The sequence below is a fragment of the Lissotriton helveticus genome, chromosome 11 (assembly GCF_964261635.1).
Source record: "Lissotriton helveticus chromosome 11, aLisHel1.1, whole genome shotgun sequence".
NCBI classification, from domain to species: Eukaryota; Metazoa; Chordata; class Amphibia; order Caudata; family Salamandridae; genus Lissotriton; species Lissotriton helveticus.
The window spans coordinates 1053043260-1053065920 of NC_136072.1; the positions used below are offsets into that span (position 1 = coordinate 1053043260).

Sequence of the window (22661 nt, forward strand, 5' to 3'; positions counted from 1 at the left end):
GTCCCCTGGGTCCGAAGGGTCTCGCTGGCCGCCCTGTCAGACGACCCCAGTGCAGCGATGTTTCCGCGCCGCTGCGGAGGCCACGCCCCCCGTTTTCGCGCCTTTCAGGCCGCGGACTGCGGCAGGCCGAAAACCGGGACCTCGCGTGGCAGAGGCGGCGGCTCCCGGGCTCCAGGTGCGTGACGCCGGGTCGCAGCTGCGAGTCGCCGCCGCCTCACGGAGCCTCCGAGGGTTCTCCGATCCTGGAAATCGCTCCGAGGAATCACCCAACCTGTGGGAGCTGGGGGCTGCCTTCAGAGAGCCTCCCAGCTAGGATCGTGCGTGGATTTGTGAAGGGACACTGACGGCCCCGGCGGAGCTAGGGAATCAGGCGGCCATTCCCTTCGGCGCCTGGCCACGCCCCCGCGGCTACCTATTCTGATGACGGCATTCGTTGAGACTTCACCATTACGATTAGGTGGCGGTGAAGTACGAGAGGGACGCAGCACCACACAGGTACAACCTTCAGTGAGCATTGCTGATCCAGACATCGATGATGGCAATGATTCTCACATATGCACTATTTCAGCTTTTTCGAACTTGGTCGAACTTTCACCTACTGTTGTAGACCAATTCTTCGCAAGCCTGTCTGATTTGATATTCTCTCCTAACAACGAGAATAACTTTTAAAACAACGAGCACACAGCGTTCCCTGAACTCTGAATTCGGCCTTCAGTTTTGATAAACAAGACTACTGAAAACAATTGGAACTATTTTTTCCCCTGAAAGCTAAATTATTTTTCGATTTCCAAAAATATTTACCTTTTTTTCTGGCACACTGTACTCTGCTTAAAGTAGAACTATTCTTAGAGAACAGAACTTCTATTTTGAAACTCTAGAGACAATATTTTGATTCAGCCTCTAGCACATGTACAGTATTGTATAAATATGTGATGAAATGGTCTTGACCTTCTTTTCTGTATTAAGAGCCATTTCATAAATGTAATTTTCGCAATTCATTCAGCCAATATTTATATGCACTAACTGAATGATACCACTGCTTGAAAACCGTACAGTACAAATACTCATTTTCCGTGTATATACCATATACCATTTCAAATGCATCTTATGTATTTTGGGGTGGGTTGGAAAACACATGCATTGTTATATGTTTAGTATTGCTTTGTATTTTAGTATTGATTGACATAATACGTGGAGTGGGTGTTGTGAATGTATCTAGGACCCTATTTAAATATTCCCGATTCATGCCCTTATGTGGTTATAACAAAACATATCCTTATAAAGGCATAAGAATCATATCCATATTTAGTCATAGCCAATGCAGTCCAAATACGGCAAGGCTACTCCCATAGACTCCTAGAAAGCACAACGCGTTCTTTAAACAAACCAAGCCTCCAGCAGCCCGGGAAATCCCCCTACTTTTGTTTTGATTTGAACAAGAACTCCTAGAGTCCAGAAAGAACTGTAAGTTCTTAGTGACGTCTTATGTCCAACCTTACGTCAAACTCGGCACCTTCCAGGTTTAAATATACCAACGTTGCCTTAAGCAAACACACGGTGATTTGGAGCAGAGCGGCTATCTACTTGCCCGTAGCCCAGCTAATGCGAGAGCCGAAGGAAGCCGACCCTCCCATTTGACGCACTGAGAGAGACGCTGTCTTTTCTCCTGACGAGAAATCCAGCCCCAGTGTTTCCAGTCACCCTTGCGGGTTTCTGGGAGATCGAGTCCTGAGAAAGAGATACAAGACCTCCTTCATTCTATAACCAAGGTACGGAGCTGATTAAATCCTTAAGAGAATTCTTGATTCAGATTCTTGGCAAAAACTAACTTAACTTAAACTGCAGCTCACTTATTCCTTCCAACGTACTAGGCTTAGGTTAGGTACACCGGGGTAGGCGTATCTTAGAAGGACCAGTTGGGTACGTTTAGTCAATGATTTTATGTATGTATATATTTTATCCATTTTAAGTATCATATGGCTCAGAAACCATATAAATGCTTTTACAGAATTATTTCATAATACTCCTTTTACTGTACGCACTTTACTTTATAACAAGTATTGCAATTGTGGCAATTTACTTCTCTTGCACGAGAAAGAGGACTGCTCAATAAGTAACAACTTTTATTGAAAACGCCCGTCTCTCTATTTCTCTGCACTCTGGTGAAACTAAGCATGCACGATTAACTGAGCGAAATAGCTGTCTATTGTTTTCACACGACTCTGGAGATATACTCCTTATTCTGGAGGGAGCAAGGTTGTCATGTTAATGCGGTTGTCAGAAGCTAATCCCTTCTTGTCTATTCAGGGAAGTTAACTCATCCCTGTTTACTCGAGAAAGTTTCTAGTGACCTCTGAGCTAGCTGGCATTCATAATTAAGTCTAACATATTCAGTAGAGACCTAGTCGACCTCAGTCCTACGTCTAAACTATCGTTTATGTTATTCCAATGCGCAGAGCCTATTGGGAATATAGGAACTACACTACAGTTGCATGGGATTGTTTGAGTGCTTCTGCACTGTTTTTACCGTTTAACTTGAGTGATATTCAGAGATTTGCGTCCATGAAAGACGCAACTTACAAATTGTTACATATTGAACAATTAGAACAGGTAACTTTTTCTGTAGCCGAAACTGATTCAGCTGTGTTGTTAATACATGGAGTTATTTCACTCCCCTTATTCCGTTTCAGTTCATATCCTGCATGAAACACTTCCCGGTTGGCCGCTTTGGGCCCCTGGAAGTGCTTTTGCTCTTGAATTGTGGCCCTTGCCTTTCACCTGTGGATGTCAGTGCGCAGATCGGGAGGTTTTCTTGACCAGGGGAAGAGGGCGAATCCACGGTAGGACATTCCCTAGTTTGCAAACATGTTAAATTGCACGGCACCTGTAAAGTGTCGGCACCTAATCTGGCTTTGTTTTTTTAAAGGTACGCCTGTCCCAGCAATTATTCTCTCTCTCTCACAATGCTTTCAAATGGCAGTTATCTTATTTTTAATAACCACGACTGCTGTGGCTTATGGGCCCGCATCCCATATATAGTAACTGTTTCACAACGGGTTACTTTTTGCAGCAATGTCCTTTTTCCACCCCCGCATGGGATTGTAGAAAGTCTGCTTTGGCATTCCATTCCAACTTTGAAAGCAGATTTCAATAGACTAAGCGGGCTCAGAGCGCTATTGTTTCAACAAGAAGTAGCTCTCACATCAGCACGAGAGACTTTCGAATTGCAGGTGGCGAGAACCGCAAGGCCTTGCAAATTTTTTTAAACTTGTGGAATTTGACCTTGTGTCCTCTTTTCAGAAGTTTTTTCGGGTAATACCGGCATTTATTCATTCTATTTTTTCCAGCACGTTCGGAGGATTCCCATTGATCCTCTTGCTGGTGTGTGTCGTGCTGATACTTCTGCTCCTGTTACGCAATGGCTGCCCATCTTGTGGTATTGCACAGACCCGACCAATTGCAACTGTGCCGTGACCGAATGCAACAGAGTGATGCGCAAGTATGGTTTCATCCCAGTATCTTATGCTGATGATACACAGCTCCTCTTCCCCTTCAAAACCCTCTCCGCTGAAGTAAGAAACTCCTTCTCATCAGGTATGAAGGCAGTGGCACACTGGATGTCCTCCAACTGCCTTCAGTGCAACGTCAGCAAGACTGAAGTCATGCTGTTTGGAGAAGCCAGGATGCTATGGGCCCCGGATTGGTGGCCACAGGACCTGGGAGCAGCCCCCGAACCCAAACAGATAGTGAAAAACCTAGGAGTCCGTTTGGATCAAGAACTATCACTAAAACAACACATTAACTACATCTCGGGTTCTTGTTTCCACACCATCAGCCTGTTGCGTAAGGTTTTCCCTCTGCTGCCAGATTCCTTTAGGAGAACGCTAGTTCAGGCACTTGTTCTAAGTCGGATCGACTACTGTAATGGCCTGCTGCTCTCTGCCAATGAAGGCGTGTTGGCTAAGCTCCAGGTCATTCAGAACACGGCGGCCCGCCTAGTACTTAATGCTCCGCCAAGAACTCCATCTAAACCCCTCCTTGAGCAACTGCACTGGCTCTCAATCCGGCAAAGAACGAAATTTAAAATATGTTGCCTGATCCACAAATGTCTACATGGACAAGGGCCCGCATATCTTGAAAACAAATTTATTCCCTACATTCCAACCCGACCACTAAGGTCGAGCAGATTATTGCCAGGAAGGCGAGGCATGGGAATAAAGCGTTATCAATTGCAGGACCCACATTATGGAACAGACTCCCTCTGTCCCTGAGACAGTGTACCGAACATTTAAAATTCAGAAGACAATTGAAAACCGTTCTGTTTAAAAATGAGATCTAACTTCTGCTCTAATTACACCTCCTGTTTAACCGGCACCAAAAGCGCAGAGATACTCCATCTGGAGTCGATTCAAGCACTATAAAAACCAGCAAAAAAAACAACAAAAAAAAACCAACCTTTTGGATGTTTGCCATTGGCGACGCTTGGTGTGAGGCATGAACTTACTTTTCGCTTCGCCTACTTCACTTGCCTGCTACCTGTTTTCTATTGCCGATGGTGCCCTTTCTATTGGGCCTTGGATTTAGGCCTCTCCAATGCATCCGGCAATGACCCGGATTATGATCTGTTAATGGATCCGCTACTGGCCCACAACCAGGCCTTTTCTGGCGATGGCCGTTTGAAAAGAGCAGGATATACACAGACGCTCATCCATCCCATGCTGCACCACCCTTACCACCCTAGCATCTACCTCACCTCATAGCCGTTTCCTGGGACAGCTCCCTGACTGTACTGGCATCCATAGACTATTCCTGCTCTTTTCCATTAGAATCACCCATCGATAACAGGCATACATGTCACACCCACCCAGCACGTTGCTGGGCTCGCTTCACAGCCTTACATCGGCCTCCACCCTTTTCGTTGTTTCATTTCCCGCCTAAGCTCTGTCGGTCTTTACTACTCCCCATTTAGTTCTCCCTCTTCCATCCACTACATTGCCATGTGGTGGTTTCTGCCCTGTCGTACCACTCGGGCATGTCCACACACGTTGAGCACAATTTGTGCCTACTGAACATTGTTGCCTGTTTTCTAAGCACGATGATCGGCACTCTCCACAGAGCGGCCGTCGTGGCCCCTCATTTCCTGTTGAATTTTCATTTCACGGGTCGCGGTCTAGTGTTTTGTTTTTAAATCCCCATAAATACCACGTCACTGGTGTCCGATCGCTTCCACATCCAGACAGCGATACGGCACCAGTGTTCCTCTTCACTTCTCCTCACCGTTAGGGTAAGTTCTGATGGTGCTTCCCGCCCACTTTCATATTGGCGCTTTGTATTCTTTCCAAGATCCCACATTTACCCGCTGGTTTCATTTATTTAGACTCGCTACGGCTTGGGCGTATCTGCCCTTCCCACGCCAAACACTGGACTGCTCCACATAGCTTGATAACGGGTAGGCTCTCATTGACCTAATTCCCGTTTGTATTATTCCCGGTTCCCCGCTTTTTCCATACCACCCAACCCCCCTCTCTTCACCTTTTCCCACCAGCAGCAGCCCTCCTGGGTTTGGACCGCCTAGATGCTTGCGCCCGCAATTTAGGTAAGCAGTGCTTGCGTATATGCCTCAGTTTCTCCTCTCTACATGCTAACAACTTAGCCTCCTTATTGTTGACCTTGTCCCTCCCGTTCCTAGGCCAGCACACCTGTTACCTTGGACTTCACCTAGTGCTTAATACTCCACGTGATTACCCAGCCGGGTTGGAAGTATCACCGGCTTGCTGGTGAGTTACCCGGTTTTCATCCTGCCACACTCATCTCAGTGTGCCAATTTCGTTTATACCTAGATTTTACTCCAGTCTCTTTTTCCTACACGCTTTCCTCCTCCTCCTCATACCCATCCTCACCCTTATTCCCTTCTCTCTCTCCTTCGCTTCCCTTTCAGTCACACTCATCCTACATTGCAGCTCTTTCAGGTACCGTCCCATTTGCCTACATTATGTCACTTTTATTATTCATGATCCTGAATTTACTCACTCTCCACCCGCCCAATTTTGAAAAAACCTCCCACCACGGCCAATTCCAACACTGACATGTACTCTCTATTTTAAATAATCTTCTGTTTCTCATAGCCTATAGTACGGTAAACACCCTACTTTGCCCCTCACTCACGCTTGTGTTTTTATGCTCTCATAATATCAAGATCTCATTTTGACACCTGTTTTATCAATGGCTGGTTGACGCGATTGTGGCATTTACTTGCATGCTAAATGGAAGTTCATTCTTTCACCTGTGTTATCCAGTTGCTGGTTGTCACTACCACAAGCATCTTTCACTAAGCGTCAGGATCATGTCACCTGTGCTTTTGAACATCTGCACTCCACAGAGTCATATATTCGTTGTTCTTGTTTTTTTAACTCTCACAGTATCTGCCTCACTTTTCACTTAGGGTTTCCACGCTACTACGGTGCCGTACCACCACATGACCCGCTGGTCATGTCGGATATCCCTGGCATCCCTCACTTTAATGATTTAGTATTTTCTTTTGATTCATTGTTTTGTATCGCTCCCCCGAGCCCTGAAGAAGTCACTGGATCACTCCCTCATGTGACGAAACACGTGTCGGCTGGTTGCTTTCGTACTATTCCATCCATTAAACACACGTGAAACTATTAATCGGGTGTGGACCATAGATTCTGTTTGAATACGAAACCTTGCAGAACCGCATATTGATACTAATTACGTGTGCCCTGGACTTTCTTTTTCATTTGAATTTGTGGGTTTCTGGACTCACATATATACAGGGTTTTTAAGGTGTTTCTCCCTCGACCTGGTGGCACTGTATATACACATAGCTTAACTAACAGACGCATAATTAGCTCGAGTGCCATTCTTCCTGTCAAACACTAAAAACCTTATATCAACACGACATCCCCCTTTGCTTCGAACGATAGGGATGACCTTTTGGAACGAATTGCATTAATTGATTCCCGTTCTCTGATGAATTTTCCGGACTCGCCTTAAAAACATTTTCAACTAGATTTTTTGCATCTTCCCAATTTGGCTCTTTTTCAAGTACTTTTTGACTCTGTTTAGCTGTGCAGTCTATTATTCTATATGCTACGATCTGGCCAAGGGGAGGGTGTCAAGTGACCGATAAGTACATTTTCAACATCGCTAGGTTAGCATGAACCAGCAATCATAATGCTGCTTTTGCGCACGTTACTACATGGCTATATTTTTGCACAACTCTGTTTATGCCTTTCATATGAGAACCATCTGCTTGGTTTGTTCTCTGCCTGCTCCTGGAGTTTAGTCTGAACACTGTGAGCAAGGTCGACAAACAATGCCCCTTGTTATTCTTTTCTGGTCAGTCCTTAGCACCTTTACAAAACATGCTAACACAGCTGCTGCTTGAATCTCATGCTTTTATATTATGGGGATGCATGTTTATGTAACACACACTTGGAGAGGGAGCTTTCCAGGCAGAAGAGCCATGCAAGTCCTATGAAGTAGATATATCATCTAGGCACTAAGGTATGGGGTCTGCTGAACAAAGCCCAGAGATCTTCTATTATATAATAAAACTTCTTTGTATCAAGGGGAGGGTGGTTAGGTCTTATAGTCCTTTATCCACTGTCTTTATATATTGATATCTCCCTTAATGATATATGGCCTGTAATGCTAACTGTTAGGTTTGTGCATTTTGCTGCTAGTTGTGGCTTGTATACTGCGTTTTAGAGCACAATAGTTATAATAAACATTTTAAACTATATTAGTGTTTCAGTGAGTTCTATATGTGACATGTATGCGAGAGTGAGTGAAAAGGTGTGTCTTGTTACTTCGATTCCTGAGTGATCCGGGAGTGTTGTGTTCTGGGTTGTCTAATCATTTGCTTCTTCATGAGTGTGTAGGAGAGCGAGTGAGACACTATAGCTTTCGGTCCCGGGTTCGTGGGCACAAAGGTGAAGGGAAGATACTCCTGCGGGGGTGATTCCAGTGCATTACAAATCCTCTGCATACATACATATATACAAGGCTTAGCCACTATACACCGAGGTCCTTTATTCCTGCGCATAGTTCTTTGTATGTGCAGAATCCCTGCAACACTTTCTGACCGAGCCTGCGCTTATCTTGTAGCAGCGCTGAAAACACTCGCCCGGGACTGCAGGCACTGCAGTAGTAATTAGGTATGTCGGAAGACCCTTACCACCCCGTGGCTGGGAGAGACGGCAAGCAGAGCTGAGCGTCGGCAATGTTGGTGCATTAAATTAATGGACCCACGAACCTCCAAAAAGGGAAGCAGCGCGATATGAAATGTGCAGAAGGCATAAATGCAGTAGGCAGCTGAAACCGAGAGCTGAGCAGACCCTGCATGTGGCACCGGGACATGTAGTGTGGCTGAAGAGCAAAGCGCCACATAATTCATGTTGGCCCTGAGAGAGGATGGGGCCGGGCACAACTCAGCAGCAGACCACGGCTTAAGCCCTTGGAGCAGAATGAAGAAGGCCGTTGCTGCAGCTGACAGGAGAGTCGACCTGAGAGACCTCTGCCCAGATAGGAGATGAGGCTCTTTTGCTTGGAGTGGGTTGCGTGGGCAGCAGGTCTACAGAGAATCTTGGACCAGCGGAAGACAGCCGAGGCTTAGACGCCCAAGTGCTGGGAGAAGCCCATGGCCCTCCCAGATGACCTAAGTGGGAGTCCCCGTACAGAAGCAGGGCAGAGACATTTAGCACCTGGCAAGACCCGGAACTGAGCCTAGACCAGACACCCTGACCACGCAGAGCACATCTATTGGGCAAACCGGCAGCTCTTCCGTTGCCTGCGTCCACTTCCAGGAGCTGGGACCTGAGCAAACCCTGGAGACTCCTGGGCACCTGCAACTGGGAAAGTGAGTCCAAACTGAGAGGCACTAATCACCGGAGATTAGACCCACTCCCTGTAAGAAGAGAAGCCCATAGTAGATACCACGCTGTGAAGACGCAGCAAGAACACAAAGTCAACTTACAGCCCCACCTTGGACCCAGGATTGTGATCCATCTGTAGTGCACACACACTATCTGCCAGATGCCACTCTGTGATGGTGATGACGATGGTTGATGAGGCCTAGCGGAAATCCTGGAACATAGACCACAGCTTCCCCAGGGGCACATCTGGGACCTGGTAGTGTGCCGGCGGAAAGCGCACTGGTCAGCCTGGCTGAATTCCGGCCCATACTCCTCCACCCTTGGACCTCATTAGTTGGCCCTTACTTGTATCCCTGTTACCTACGTAAGATCAAGACAAAGACTGTCTACAATATTGTTGGACGATTCCCTCCGCGAAAATGGGCAAAACCAGAGCCAAGCACGTAAAAGTCCTTGCAGAGATGGGGGGAGACCCTGGCTGCGCAGAGGCAATGGTCGGAGACCCATTACAACAGCAGATAACCAGAATACCTGAATCCATAGAGGATACCAAAGCCACGTTACACCAGGACATCAGTACTGTGTCTGTGGGGCTTTGCCTAGTCCAGGCAGAACATAAAAAAGCTGATAGTCAAGGTTACGGAGGCGATCCTTGTCGACCTCCATCCTGTGCAAGATATGACCTCCCTCTGGATGGCTGAACTCACGGACAGGGTGTGTGTCATAGAGCTGAAAGTGCTGAAGGGCGCAATAGACACAACAACATACGAGTGGTTGGACTGCCGGAGTGGGTGGAGGCCACGGACAAGATCACCTATCTAGTCCACTGGCTCAAAACAGTGGTTGCACCAGAGGGTCTCCCTGCTTTTTACACACTTGAATGACCACACAGAGTGCCGACCCGGCCACCGGAAACCTAAGGCCCTCCACGCCTGGTGGTGGCACACCTCCTTCACGATAAAGACAGAGACGCCGTGCTCCACAAAGCCAGAACCACGGGCCCCTTCACAGTCAATAATAGCAAATAGTCCATGTTCCCCAATTACACAGTGGACGTGCAGAAGAAGAGAGCATCCTTCTTTGAAGTTAAGAGAGCCCTGAGGGAAGAGGGCTCGCAATACTCTGATGTTTCCCGCGAGGTTGCGTATTATGCTGGACAGAAAAACTAATTTCTGCTCCGACCCGGCGGCAACCTGGGAATGGATAGAAGCTCATTAAGCAGGGACACTGCCTTCGAAGGACATACCTTCCCTTAAGAAAGGGGGAGAGATTGGGAAAAGACCCCGGAAGCGATCCAGGAAAGGACCGGCAATGAAACAAAGCCCTTCACAGATAGAGAAAGAGAGAGCAGTGTCCCTTCAAGCAGTAGCATCACTTTTGAGAGGGTCGGAGAACGGAGAACATCTCAGAGCCCGATTCCCCATCAGTCAAAGAAACTGAAGCATCCTTATCCCAGTCCTCCCATGCAGACAGCACACAGACGCCTGGTGTTACCCTTGGGACAGCAGATGACATAATTTAAAGAAATGTCACTGGAGAGTGGAGGCGCCTGCCTACCAAATTATAGACCAATATGAGCATGGCCAAATGCGTTTGAGAACTGTCAGACTTCCTAAGGACTGAAACCCACCTCCCATTGAGGAACTGACACCAGGTTGGATCAGATTTTCTAATTCAGTAAGATGGTTCATTCATGGTTTGGGCGGATTGCATCTTCAGGGTACCAACTGCCCCTTTCTAGCCCACAGGGGTATAATAGGGTGTTCCACTCTAGTTGTTCCTGGGGAGCACTCATTCCCCTCATAAACACTTGCCGTTTGGCGGTTTGCAATGTTTCCGGGACACTTATGGGGAGGTATGTCACCCTTGAAGGTTACTTGTAAGGCACACTGTTATTTTTGTTGTGTGTGTATTTCCCACCTGCGATGGCCCAGCCTGCTATGCAGAGCCTATGGCTGCTCATACTGGCTCTGCCTCGGGGTGGCGATCATTGAGGGGGGACTGGTGTGGGGCTGAGTGATGTGTGGAGGATCTTGAATCCCCGTTGCAGATATTACACTTATATCTCCATGGCACACGCTTTTCTGCAAGGGATATCAGATCATGCTCCAGTGGCTACGCACTTTGGTGCCCCTGATGGCAGGCTTCGGCTCCTGTGGTGTTTGAATGCCTGGTCTCTGATGGAGGAGTGCTTTACCTCCTACTTGCACCTGGAACTCAAGGTATTGCTAGACGTCAACAAGGACATGGTAGGCTCCCCTGGAGTATTGTGTGGTGCCTGTAAGGCCTTCAGGCGGGGGATGCCCGCTCTGATGTTCTCGTCTGGTACGTGAGCGACTGGTACGGATTAGATAACTTGAGGCGTCCATGTTATCTCAATAGCTTGCTGCGCAGGTGCACCCAACTGAGCCAATGCTGCGTCGACTGGCACTGAACAGGACCTCCCTGTGCCAACTGTGTCTGGAGGTAGCCCGTAAATGGTGGATGACCTCCGCCCAACGGGTATATGAATGGGGGAATAAATTAGGTAAGCTTGTCTATTGGTTAGCTACCAAGAGCATAAAAACTAGAATCATTCCCCCAGTGTTAAGCAGGACCGGGGCACTGGTGGGGAGGGCCACCGAGATAGCATCGGCCTTCGCTCAGTATTATGAGGGCCTGTATTCCAAATGTGACCAATTTCCATGCGTAGCCGCTGCCTCCCTTTGTCGCAGACATACTGCTTCCCCGTCTGCCTCCTTATGACACGGACGTTCTGGACCAGTCATTCACCCTTGAGGAGGTGAGGGAGGTGCTATCTGAACTTACAATGGGCAAAACTCTGGGACCCGATGTTTTCCCCGGTGGAGTATTACCGACGGCTTCGGCTGGTGATCCTTTCCCCTTCTGAGCGTGCTTGTGGAAGCAGTCTTAAACTGCAATTTTCCCATGAAGCTAGATCTTGGGACACTGGTAGCATTGCCCAAGCCAGGCTGTCCGCAGGACTGGTGTGTCTCTTATCATAAATCAAAGATAAGGAGGCGCACTCTCTATTCTATATAATCAATAAACTTTTAAAGTATTTAACCAAGGGTGCTACACTTCTGTAGTGTGTTGGCATCACACAATCAAAATAGCCCTGATTGTAGTGTGCACTGTTCCTAATGAACAATTTGTTCAAAATTCTACAATTTTTAACATTTCAATAAGACATGAAAACAACTATGATAAAAAAAATTGTATTCTACGTTTCTTTAAATTCAAAATAACAAACCATTGCTTTGTTCAATGACAAAACTTAAATTCTAACATTGCCAATGCATACTCTTTGCAACAGCTAATTGTTCGAAAACACCAAAGAATCCAGTGTATTTCTTTGAAATCTTGATAGTTGTGACTTCACAATTTCCATATCAATGAAAACAAATATTTCAATTGGCCCAATGCATTTCAGAACGCACCAGTTCCTTCTTCAGGGGCAGTATTCTAATCAATACGACTAGCACTCTGAGAAAGAATCCTTAGATAATTGTCCCAATATAGATAATCCAGGTATTAAGACAGAAGCCTGTATATATCGGTTCTTCCTCCATTACAGGATTTGATCGTCAGCTACGGGGTAATGTATATAGCATCCAATGTGTAAACTCCAATTCTCCGACTACCTACAAACTTTCCTCGTTGTCGAAGTATAAAAGCTCTGTAACCTTTCACATTCCGCAAACCGCTACAGCTACAGCTGCTTCCTACTGCTCGCGTCTCTCAACTTACAGGCTATCCATGTAAGTTTGATGATTATGGTGTCTCTTATCATCCCATCGCCCTCATTAATACAGAGGTCAAGCTCTGTGCAAAGTTGTTGGATAATAGCCTCCTGAAGGTCTTGACCCACTTTGTCCATCTGGATCAATGAGGGTTTATCCATATCATAGCACCAGACATTGTATTAGGCGGGTTCAGCTAGCACTAACCCTTATTTGCACGATTGGCGGGTTGGCAGAGCTTATATTATCAACTTTGAGAAAGCCTTTGACACCTTGAACTGGTCATACATGAAAGAGACCCTCCTTAAGTTGGGCTTAGGCCCCAAGTAGCGGGCCTATGTCAAAGTCTTGTATGCTGCCTCATAGGCCCGGTTTAAGATAAATGGTGTAATGTCCCCCAGGTTTCCTATTCGACAGGGCACCTGGCAGGGCTGTCTCCTATACCCCCTTCTCTTCGCGTTGGCCATTGAGCCTCTTGTGGCTTGGGTGCTCTGTGAAGCGCAGGTGTGGGGTTTCGACTGGGGCCCTTCGATGGATGATGTCCTTCTATTTCGTTCCCAGCCCTCCGTGACAGGGTCCAGGTTGGTTCATATGCTGAACTCCCCAGTCATGCTCCCGGACCCCACAATAAAGGTGTTTAGGCAGCGCTGCACTGGATGGGCTGGGACTGACGATTCACACTGGAGACCCCTTTGTGAGTGGGCTGATGGCTGACTCGTGTAGCGAGCCATGAGGGGTTCCAAAGATGGGACCAGCTTGTCATCACACGACTAGGGGATGTCTGGAACAAGGGTTATGTTCACTCCTTTCAAGACCCTTTGTAGGAAAGTAGAATCTGCTTACACCGCCACCCCCACTTTTTGCTGGTGTCATACTGTGTTCTAACTAGTCTGACTGGGATCCTGCTAATCAGGACCCCAGTCAGTGCTCTCTCCCTAAATTAGACTATGGTAAGTACTTTGGTACCTTACTAATTGGCTACTGGTGTACCCTTCTAGGTCCGTAGTATATGGTACTAGTATATGGTACTAAGGCACCCAGGGCATAGGTACACCAGGGGTCTCCCATGGGCTGCAGCATGAATTGTGCCACCCATGAGAGACCACTCAAACTGTGACTACAGGCCTGCCATTGCAGCCTGTGTGAGTTGGTACTAGCACCCCTCACAGCAGATTTAGGTGTCCTTATTTCTGAGGTCACTGCACTTAAAACCTATAAACATGGCAGGTTGGAGAGTCACCCCACCGGTGGATACCTCAGGAACCAGGATACCTACACTCAGGGAAGCCGGGTGCATAGGTGTCAAGTGACGTCGGAATTCGCCGTTGACCGCAATGGAGGACTTCAGTAAAGATGCAGCTGGCGAAGAAGATAAAAGAGTCTGCTGGAAGCCTAGGACTTATTGTGGATGAGTGGTACGTGCAAGCAGAGGGGACAGAGTCCATGCCACTCAGGAGTGACCATGAGGCACGGAAGACAAATGCCCACCGATCTTGGAAGATGCAGGAGAGTTGACAGTGACCATGGCGTTGTAGCTGTGCGGACCAGGCGTCGCTATGGAAGACCAGGAGCCATCCACAAGCTGTCCCATGTCTGAAGTCGAGAGCCAGGGGGTCGGTGTCCGGCAGGAGGACCAACAAGCCTTGGCAGTGGCAACAAATGTGGCAGACGAAAAAGATGCAGTGTACAACTACGCTGACGACCTGCAGATCATCTTCCCACTCAACTCCTCGGACGCCGTGAACAACTTCCATTCCGCCATGATACACATCCAGCAGTGGATGAACTACAACCAACTAAAATTAAATCCTGGGAAAACTGAGCTCCTCCTCCCCGGCTCCAGCCCTTTCCACTGGGGTCCGCAGTTTTGGCCTAACGAATTAGGCCCCTCCCCGGTCCCTGTGAAATCAGTAAAAAGTCTTGGTGTGGCCATCGATGCCGAACTCTCCCTCAGATCTCAAGTGGGTGCTGTGATCTCCTCATGTACGTTCCAGCTTCGTAAAATCCGTAAAGTCAGTCACCTTCTACCATCAGCCGCTCTGGTCCAGGTTATCATCTCTCTAGTACTATCCCGTTTGGACTTTTCCAACTCCCTGTATCACGGACTCCCACAATCACTGCTGCGTCGCCTCCAGGTCGTGCAGAATCAAGCAGCCCGTCTCATCTACAAAACTCCTAAATGGCAGTCGGCCAAACCTCTGCTACACAAACTGCACTGGCTACCTATAGAACAAAGGGCGGCCTTCAAGCTGGGCTGCCTCACGTTCAAATCCCTCCACTGCTCCAGCCCTGCCTTCCTGACAACACTTATCAACCCACACCGTCCAACGCGCAATCTCCGTCCCCTCTTTAAGGAATCTCCTCTTTCCCTGTCCATCAAATCCAGTAGCTCCCTTCTTCATTTCAGAAAACTGCTCAAAACCTTCCTTTTTCCCCCACTCGGCTATACTCCGCCTCCTCTGATCCCACACTCACCTCTGTCTTACAGCGCCAGGAAACTCACGTTGTCAGTGCGCTCTACAAATTTCATCTAACATAACATAACATAACGTAGAACATGGCGGCCGTGTTGGCCTGTAAGACCACACACATATGCAGTACGTATGTGCTCAATATTTCACAATTACACAGATGGACAAATTATGTGCAAACTTTAAGTGGGTGATGCATGAAATAACAAACCTAAATATGATCCGTGAGTTGATCCTACTATTTTTCATAAAATTTCACACTTTGACCAAAATCAGACATTTTCCGCACATTTCTTTGAAGGAAAGTTCGGGGGGGTCTGCTCCCTCTTCCTGATATCTAGTGGGTGGATCCCTGTTTGGGGTTCACTTTCTTGTGGCTATCCCCAAGCACATATTCGCCAGGAGAAGTACCCCTGGAAATGGGATATTGGGCCACACGCATCAAGCTTTTTTCCGGTCGCAAACTGGCCGATAAAGGCCTTTTCCGATGCATCAAAGGCTTTGAATTAGCAAGTTAGGTAGTCACAATTTATTGTGATTACCTAAATTGCGAATGCATTTAGGGAATCGCAAGTTGCAATTCCCTATTTGAGATGCATCAAGCCTTACCTAAATGCGACTTTGCATTTAGGAAACGCTAATTACCATCAACTTCAAGTTGATGAAAATTTGCAAATTCTTTGAAAAATGCACAAAAGTGCATTTATCAAAGTGACATGTGGCGCACAAACACGCGCCCTTAGGGAATGTATGTGTGCCAAATGTGCATACTTACCTTTTGGGGGATGCATCAGGGGGGCCTTGGCTCCCTTGAAATTACATTCGCAATTTGCGATTACCAATTTGATAATCACAATTTGCGCATGCATTCCCATTGCTTCCTATGGGCCTATACCATTCATTCCTATGGGCCTTTAGGCCCATAGGAATTAATGGAGTGACATTACCGAATAGCGATTCGCAATGTGTGAATCGCTATTAGGTAATGTGTAGGAATCGCAATTTAGTTTGTGATTCCTACATGCATATGGAATTGCGATTTCTTAATAGCAATTCCTTAAAAATCGCTATTTAGGAACCGCAATTCCTTATGTTGATGCATGTGGCCCATTGTTCATTTTCTAGCAGTACCTGGTTTGTTTGCATTGGTGTATGGGTGGGGCGGGGGTGTGAACTATGCTGATTAAAGTAAATCCAGCGGGCACCTAATGGCAACAACTTGTTTCACTTTCAATAAGATGGAGAAAAAAAATGTGGGGGGAAGAGGTGGGAGGGTCGTTCGGGAAAACTGCAAAGTGGGACACCAGTTTATGGGGATAACCCTCAAGTGAGCAGATTTGACTTTTGCTTGATTGTTTTGCCAGTCGTTAATAAAACAACATTACTTTAAGCTATTGTGCAGTTTTAGGCAGTTCGATTTTCACAGTTACTTAAATGATGTACTTTTCTTTTGCAAGACCAAGGACGACAGCATTTGGTAAAGAGATCACAATGTGTAAATGATCAAGGTCCTGGTACCCAGTCCTCTAAAACTGACAGCTCCAGAAAAACCACGAATGAGCCGCAGAATGTGGCATTTAAGGTATGTAAGAATGTTCCCTTTTCATAAGCACGCAGCTTTCATTCCGACATGACGTATGGGCAAAATAATGTATTCATATATGAGTACTAGTATTAAATATTTTTGAAGCTTTTAGAGTCATTTTGTTTAAAAAATACCGGTATTAGCAACAAGGATTCAGAATTATTTGTGTAATGTAATCAAATGGAAAGGCCTAATTTTACATCTCTTTTGTGAGAAAAGTTCTTAAGACTACAGAGCTTCTTGTCCCCTATAGTCCCTTGCAAGAAGTCTCTGTTATGACAGTTCACATTTTATTTTAGTAGAAATAGCAAACACAAAGTAACATGTAAATGTAAACTGCAATGCAACAAGCCACATAAAATAACATTTCATTTTCTCTCTTAGAATCGAAGAATGAAGCATATTTCGGCTGAACAGAAAAGAAGGTTCAATATCAGAATTGGCTTTAGCACGCTACACAGTTTTGTATCTCCCAGTACAAAACCAGTGAGTATCCCCCCCCCCAATTACCTCGCTAACTAGCCAACAAAATCAAGCAGTGGCAAAGCCGGAAGGTTTTGAGTGTGAAACTTATTAACTTTGTTATTGATTGTTGCGATCCTAAATAAATGTGTCTGTGGAGGTCATCTTGTATTGCCATTGGCATTTTGTTAAAATAAAGCAAAATGCATGAAAAGATGGATGCTGCGGGTGCACACACATCCATGGTGGCCATCTCTGAATGCATTTTGGTATATTTTAACCAAATGCCCTTCCTTGATGGTTACTGTAGATGTAGCCATCTTGAAACAGAATTGTATCAAGTATTACTAAATACATTAAAAGATGGCCACCACAGATAAATGCGTATCGGCATTAGCCAGCTTTGAATTTATTTCAACAAATCCCATTCATTGTTAGCTGCCTTGGCTGTTTGCACGTCTGTGGTGGCCATCTTTGAATGGGATTTGTTAAAGTAAAACAAGCTCAGTTGGAGATGCCTTGCATGTGGCCATCTTTGACTGGTCACAGAGCCATTTTAAGGTGTCCTATAGTGCAGCAGGTGGCAAAAACTGTTTAAAAAAGTAAACAACAATAGGACACTGGGTGATGGTAGTAGGACAGTGGGGGGAATATAGATGGATCAGAACAAGGGGTACTAGGGAGAGAAAGGTGCAGGAAATAGTACCTCCAGTGCACTGCAAAGCAAAGTCTGACGTCAGCAGTGGAATACTACCCAATCTAATCATAACACTATGAGACTTAAATGCTCCTGCGCAGGAAAAGCTCAGGAATAGCGAAGACAGCCTTCGAATCAGAAGCAGGGAAGTGAGATAGACAGCAAAACAGTACAATCCTGAGCAAGAACCTGACCAAAAACCTGACCAAAGTATATTTAGTGTATTAGAAACAAAAGGTCTGGCCAACAGACGACAAAATGCTGGATGTAGCCAAGACCTTAAAATGACAGTCTTACCAGGAAGTGTTTCAGTCCTTGTTTACTATAAACCTGAAATACATTTGACATTTTTTTCTCTCTTTAAACGTGGTATGGTTTCCAGCTAGTAAAATGCTGTTTGTTTCTTTGTCTCTCATCAATGTAGGTGAGTCATGCAATAACACTTCAGAAAACATTTGAATACATTTCTAAACTGCAACAGGAGAGGAGCCAGCTGCAGGAGGAAACAAAACGACTCAGGGAAGAAGTTGAAGAACTTAATGTAGCGATTAGGTTGGTCTTTGTTTAAGCATCTACCAAGCAGGTTCACTGTAAAATATCATTAAAGTAAGCACGCAAAAAAGGTCAAATGTATTATGGGTCTCTGTAATGAGGCTTGAGAATGTTATTTACCCTTTTTATTGTTTTTTTTATTTATTATTTCAGTATGTGCAATACAGACATATGCTTCTAGAATTGATAGGTCATTGAAAACTAAAATCTGTATTTCAAATACGCATACTCTAAAGCTTTCTTCTTTGAACAGCTTAATATGACGAGGCCATTAAAAAGATAGGCATCTTCGTAAGAGAATGAAAAATTCTTAAGCGTTCGTAAAGAAAAGTTAACATTCTATGAAGGACACGGAGGCGAGGCTCGTGCTCATCATATTTATTTACTTCCAGCAGACATCAGCTTAATATAAACTAATTTTCCCAGAACACCCGTGGGAAAGGACTACAAACAAAGTTCAACCAGTGACAGTCTACATCCTTCCATTACAGTCTGCCTCCTCTAAGCCACTTCCTTTTTCTTGAGTGCGGCAGAAGAGAATCCAAACATTCTTTGTATTCTCCTTTGGCGGATACAACACCTATGAAAAACATATAGATCCATAATAACTGTGGTGTCCTGGGAGGGATTTACCAATATTTTACCAGAAAAAACAAGTTGCACATTGAAATCGACAACAATGCCTTGCATAAGAGAACTCCACCTCGTTACCAATATATATATATATATATATATATATATATATATATATATATATATATATATATATATATATATATACTATAATGAACACAGAAGAAACTTCAGAAATCCATCAGAACTGGTAATTCAAATTTACTTATACCTCACAAAGCTTTCTCTGAAGTTGATAGTACTCTATGCATGAGGACTTCAGATGAACAAACTTCAGGGTTGGGACAATATTCGCCGAAACCCGGGGGGGGGGGAAATAATCCTTGCATTTGTGTCCTTAATTGAATTGAAATGTTCCATTACGAATGGGGGTAGACACTGCTTTGAAAGATTTTGAATTAACTTTCTATCACCGGGGTGTAGGGGGTAGGGGAGTCGAATGCCCTCTGCCATACTCTCATAAATGGCAGAATGATACAAATTTATCGCCCTGTAAGCCAAACCTTGCGAATTCAGTGAGGCCAAGAAGTTCATGAGTGGGACAACTTTGCACCCCACAGGATCCTCTCTGTGTTGAACACCCCAACGAACCGATCGTGTCCATGCTGACCTGTAATGTTTAATTGTTTCCTCTGCCAGTGCTGATGCCAGGAGGGTCTCAGCTTCTCGTGAAAGGCTTGGGACTCTCCTTCTCTCCTGGTAATCCTCGGCACCAACAGGGGCATCCGATCTTGCAGGACTAGTGGGTGACACTCTCCCAGAGAATTCAGTAGATCTGAAACGTGAGGTAGGCTGATTGGAAAATCCCAAGAAAGTTCCAGAAGAACTGGAAACCAAACTTTAGACTTCCAGAAAGGCGTGATCAAGTCTATTTTTCCTTTCTGTCCGCCTACCTGTGCGGACAAACTCATAATCATCGCAAAAGGAGGAAACGCCTAGCCTTTCTCGAGGCACCTATTTTGTAGAAAAGCATTGGTTGCTGCTGCCAGTGCTATATTTTGTAATGTACCCCAATATAGGCCTGTGTAATCACCTAACAATTCACCTACATTTTCCCTCCCATTGTACTACATAACGGTTTTTGGTATTGACCTTTTACCTAGTTAGGTGCTGCATAAATGTTGTGTGGTTTTCCAAGAAAACTAGCCTCATTTATTATGCATGAGAATTCTCAGAATCACAGCAGGATTACCATCTTCTGCATAACAGCTATGTATAAGGGTCATCCCTTTCGTCATCCTCGGCCGACACGACACAATAGGGTACACCCGAGGGTACCTTTTGGGGTATATAAACACCATATCTTTGCTAGGGCAGGCAGAGGAGAAAGACTTCCATGCTGACACACTGACATGAGACGCTGAGGTTCCTGCCAGCAGACACTCCCTGACATCCCTCGCACGGGTGTCCATCTCGAGACCAAGACGGGGTCCTTCATTCTTTCACACCAGGTAATGGAGTTGGCTTCATCCTATAGGGATTCTTGGCTATAGACCTACATACATGCTAGGTACACTTAGGCACATCTAGCTAGGGTAGCATCTTAGGAGTACGTATTATTATTGTCATTTATTTATATACTTGCCTACAGTAATTGTTTTAGCACTATGGTGGAAATCTACTATCTGTTTACTCTGTTGGTAGTTACAATCGTTTATATCTGTTTCTGTTTTATGGTTGTTTCAGTACACCTATTTTACAATAGAATGACGCAGGTTCAATAAATGCTTATTGAAAACGTCCCCACTGTTTATTCTGTGTATCTCTTGGGGACAAAGTCAGCACGAGTGACTGAGCGAAAAGTACTGTCCTGTTTCCACGATTCCTGATGGGACAGGGTTGTCCTGTTCAATTGTTGCCAAAACTATTCTCTCCTTGGTAAGAGGAGTTTACAGTGGCACTGTGAGCTAACTGGTATAAAGGTGAACGTACCGGGTGGGAGTGTCTGGAAGCAGTCTGAACACCAATCCCACAGTTTGTTGTCTAAATGCTCAGATCCTATATAGATTTATAGGAACTTCACAACACCAGAGGGTCTGGCTTCCAGATGAAGTATCTGGGTACCTGGAGGTCCAGACGGGAGGCAAATCGGTCCACCAAGAAGGGACCCCACCAATGGTTTAGTGCTTGGAAGCCCAGAGGGATGACTGCCACAGACTGTTGTCTGACCATTCCCTGGAGCACCAATCTGCACTTCTTCCGCTGTGACCAAAATATTGTTGATCTGGCAATAGGCCCAAAAGTCTTTGGCCAGGTTTGCTAAAACCTTGGCCCTGGTGCCCCCCAAGTTGACATGTTCATCTTTAACAGGACACTAGGACTGACTCTCTCCTTGTTCCAGAATTGGATCACAGAGCCTGCCATCAATTTGAGGCAATTGATAGGGAAACTACCTCCTGCTGACCATTTTCCTCCTGTAAACGAGTCCCCACAGAGCGTCTCCCAGCCGGACTTGCTGGCTTTGGACTCCATCAGTATATCCAGGTCTGAACGAAGATTGCCCTCCCGCTCCAGGCTTTCATGTGAACCAGCCTACATCTCATTTCGGTTCTCACTTCCTCTGTCAGAAGGACTTCTTTTGAATATTGAAGTCAGCGGCGCAGATGGAAAGCCTTCAGCCTCTGAAATGCCCTGTACTGCAACGGGTCTGCGAAGATCACCTTAATGAAAGAGGATAAAAGACCCACCACTGAGGTTATTTGTTGTAGAGAGGTTGTGATGCGGGCCAGAGTCTTCCGCAATTCCCGTCGGGTTTTCACAATTTTTCTGGAATGAAGGCTTAGTGTCTTCTCTGATGAATTGATGACCAACCCCAGGAAGGTGGCCAGTGTGGATGGGTTCAGCAGAGACTTTTTGGCGTTGATGACAAACCCCCAAATTTCCAGCAAAAGAATCGTAGCCTGCAATTGCTCCCTGAGTCGGAACGGATCTTGGTCCATAATAAGGATTTCGTCCAGATAAATGATGAGGCAATATCCTTGCGCCATGGGGGACTCGACCACAGTTTTCAACACCTTGGTGAAGCACCAAGGAGCAGAAGAAAGTCCAAAAGGCAGAGTTAGTAACTTGTAAACTTGGCTTGCCACCGGGATTGTAAGAACCATCGATGAGGTGGAAAAATGGGTACCGTCCGGTACGCATCTTTGAGGTCGAGTTGCATCATCCAGTCCTCCATCCGTAACAGGTCGCATAAGAAAGGGATACCCTCCATCTTTAAGTGTCTTTACACTAGCCATCAATTGAACTCTTGCAGGTTAATGACGGGCCTTTAACCCCCATCCGGTTTTTCCACCAGGAATAGATTGCTGAGAAAACCATTGGGGTTGAGTTGAGTTGCAGGGCAAATCATCCATCTCCTGGTTGATCAAGGCTGTTTGATCCTGTGTGAGAACCAAGGGCCGTGGCTGTGAGAGTTGGACTGGGGCACCGTAGAAATGTATTTGAAAGCCTTGTACTGTTTGCAGAATGCAGGTGTCGGTGGTAAAAGCTTCCCAGTTGTGTAGGAACAAAGTTTAACGACCCCCACTTTCTGGTGTGAAGTGAGATAGACACTTACCGGACTGGAATTGCCCTCTGGAGGAACCTCTGCTTAGCAACCCCACTGTACCCTCCTGGTAG

General features: G+C 45.8%; 1 protein-coding gene across 4 annotated transcripts in view; it reads left to right on the plus strand.

Moving 5' to 3' along the window:
- MLXIP (MLX interacting protein) overlaps nt 1–22661 on the plus strand; it is a 1607115-nt gene that overhangs the window by 1392941 nt on the left and 191513 nt on the right. For all 4 annotated transcript variants that reach the window (XR_013602573.1, XM_078667550.1, XM_078667551.1 and 1 more), the window contains 3 exons: nt 16572–16696; nt 17084–17185; nt 18283–18410. Coding sequence is in view for 3 of the 4 variants with exons in the window: in XM_078667550.1 (XP_078523676.1) it covers nt 16572–16696; nt 17084–17185; nt 18283–18410 (355 nt within the window). In the remaining variant the exon portion in view is untranslated. The remainder of the gene's footprint in view (nt 1–16571; nt 16697–17083; nt 17186–18282; nt 18411–22661) is intronic.